The 2,418-nt window shown below is 30.8% G+C and overlaps 1 protein-coding gene across 1 annotated transcript in view; it reads right to left on the bottom strand.

Annotated features, from left to right (window-relative positions):
* LOC106457999 (rho guanine nucleotide exchange factor 17-like) overlaps positions 1 to 2,418 on the bottom strand; it is a 207,378-nt gene that overhangs the window by 44,589 nt on the left and 160,371 nt on the right. The window contains exon 8 of the mRNA XM_013917447.2: positions 935 to 1,044. Within this exon, the coding sequence (XP_013772901.2) occupies positions 935 to 1,044 (110 nt within the window). The remainder of the gene's footprint in view (positions 1 to 934; positions 1,045 to 2,418) is intronic.

Genomic DNA, 2,418 nt, shown 5'->3' with positions numbered 1-2,418 from the left:
TGAATGGGTAATGAAAGAAACTTTATTAGAAATGTACAACGTTTTGACAAGCTTATATTATCATCAGGTAGAGTATGTATATATATATATATTATTGTGACTATGTAAACTACCTGTACCTGATGATGACATAAGCTTGACGAAACGTTGTACATTTCTAATAAAGTTTCTTTCATTACCCATTCAAGCCGTCTACAAACTTGATTACTTTAGTTGATTACTTGATTCCGCAGCGCCATCACTTAGCACGTTATATAATTAAGTATGACCTGATTCTGTCATAGTCAGAATAACTTTGGAGAGTTCTGAGCTCAAACAACCATCATGGTGTAATGGTATTTGACACGTGGAACGAGCCTGTGGCATTTATAATCCAAACAAATAATTGCCATAAATAACAAAATAATCACGTATTATAAATCATACAGTTTGTTTTGTTAATTTCTTGATGGGCAATTTGTCAAAAGCGAGGCGATTTATAACGAGTAGAGCAAATGGTTCGAATCCGTAAAATGAGGTTTAAGTGGCAGTAAGGACTAAACGTACATACTTTCCATCTGTAAATTTCTCATAATTTGCACAACGGAATTTTCTTGTGTGTTTGCTTATATATATATAAGTCAACCTTAACTTATTTCTTGAAAAGCTAAACACCTACCTCGTGTTTCGTACTCCTCCATTTTTTTTTGTTTCTCAACAGCAAATCATGCTGAATAAAACGTGCTTGCACCACGACGTTTTACAAGTAAAAAGGTAGAATGATTGAAAACCAAAACAACTAATAATAATACATATATAATTGTAACAGTTTTATACTTTTATTTTGATACGTTAATTTGGCGACTATTAAAAAAAAATAAACATCAAGAACAGAAACAACTCAAGTCCAATAAAACTTAATCGTTAAACAACAATAAAGTAACGTTCAACTCACGAAGCTAACGAGGTTTTCCGTATTGTTCCGCTCTTCCTTTTAATGCTTGTGATTATCAGAAGGTCAGAAAACAAAAAGAGAGATCGTTCTTTCTTCATACCGAGTCCACCCTATTCAAAGGAAGAGAACACATTTACTGTTAAGTTACGTATTTCATCAGATGAGTCTTTTTCCATTGATAAATGCTTTTATTTTTGTTGAACTAATCACCTCTTTAAACTACAAACTCAGAGTGATTTCAGCGAAATGTAAATAAGAAGTACTTGAAATTTATATTAGTAATAAACGACCTTATAACACTAAATTTGTTGTTTTTCTAAAATTGTACACTCAAGTTTCGCTTTGTAGCTTCTTCAGAACAGAATTTATTATTTAAACCTATTGAAACTTTGTACCGTAAGTTGTGGTTTGTCATTTAGTGAATAAGGTGTAGATAGAAACGTTGAGTGTCCAATTAAAGAAAAATAATAAATTTGTTGTTGAAAGGTCGTTTATTTCTAGTATCAATATGTCTTGTATACACCAATATGCACTACAGAAATTAATAGTAAGTACTTAACAGTTTTTATTTTGTATTTTATATATAAAAGTTAGTGATATTTCTGGTAATACCTGTGTCTACATTAGTCATTTTTACCCATCGTTTTACAAGAGTCAAACTTCTCTACGATTTCACTTTTTATTGGAATTACATATGAAACTCATTCTTCAGTATTTTATCTTTAGTGCTGTATGAATCTGTTTGTTCTCTTTACTATGGTACATAATAGTAACGTTAAGATTATATCTACAGCCTATTTACGATCTAACCAATCAAAACTTTTAAGACAGTGAAAACAAAATTTGCAGCCTTCTTTTTTTTACGTAAAAAATCATATGCCTAATTGGATAACGCAGTGATGACGTCAGAAAAAAAGTTCATATTCTAATCTTATCCACTTTTACTTTTAACTGGGTTTTGAATTAGATAAAACTTTAAGAAAACCGACCTAATGTATTCATTTAGTACACACACACACATATATATATATATACTTCAATGGATAACGGCGATACATTTTGATGTCTTCTTCAACAAACATCAGTTGTAGAATCTAGTGATAACTGTGTTATATCACGACTAACACTAATCTCACACGTTTGAAACCTTTATCTGGTTTCTTGCTTTAGGCTTCATTACAAAACCATCGATACTTTTAGCAAATCATTTGTGTAAAATGTGGATGTGAAAATGAAGTGTATGGTCGTTTTAACATCTGGTACATCGTTCAGTTCAAAGCGTGATTGTGTTTAGCTAACCAATGATCACTTTACGACCTCATATAATCTAAAATTACAAGTATGTCTAGTCGCAAGAGAAAAATCGTTAAGTTGAAAATGGTCTTGTTTACCTTTTGTTTTTCAACTGAGCAGTATTGTTCACTTTGTAAACAGCCAATATATCGTTTGAATATAATACAAAAAATATGTTTGTTTGTTTGTTT

The sequence above is a fragment of the Limulus polyphemus genome, unplaced genomic scaffold (assembly GCF_000517525.1).
Source record: "Limulus polyphemus unplaced genomic scaffold, Limulus_polyphemus-2.1.2 Scaffold402, whole genome shotgun sequence".
Lineage (NCBI taxonomy): Eukaryota > Metazoa > Arthropoda > Merostomata > Xiphosura > Limulidae > Limulus > Limulus polyphemus.
Note: the sequence above shows the minus strand (reverse complement) of the source record. Positions and strands in the feature narration are given on the sequence as shown.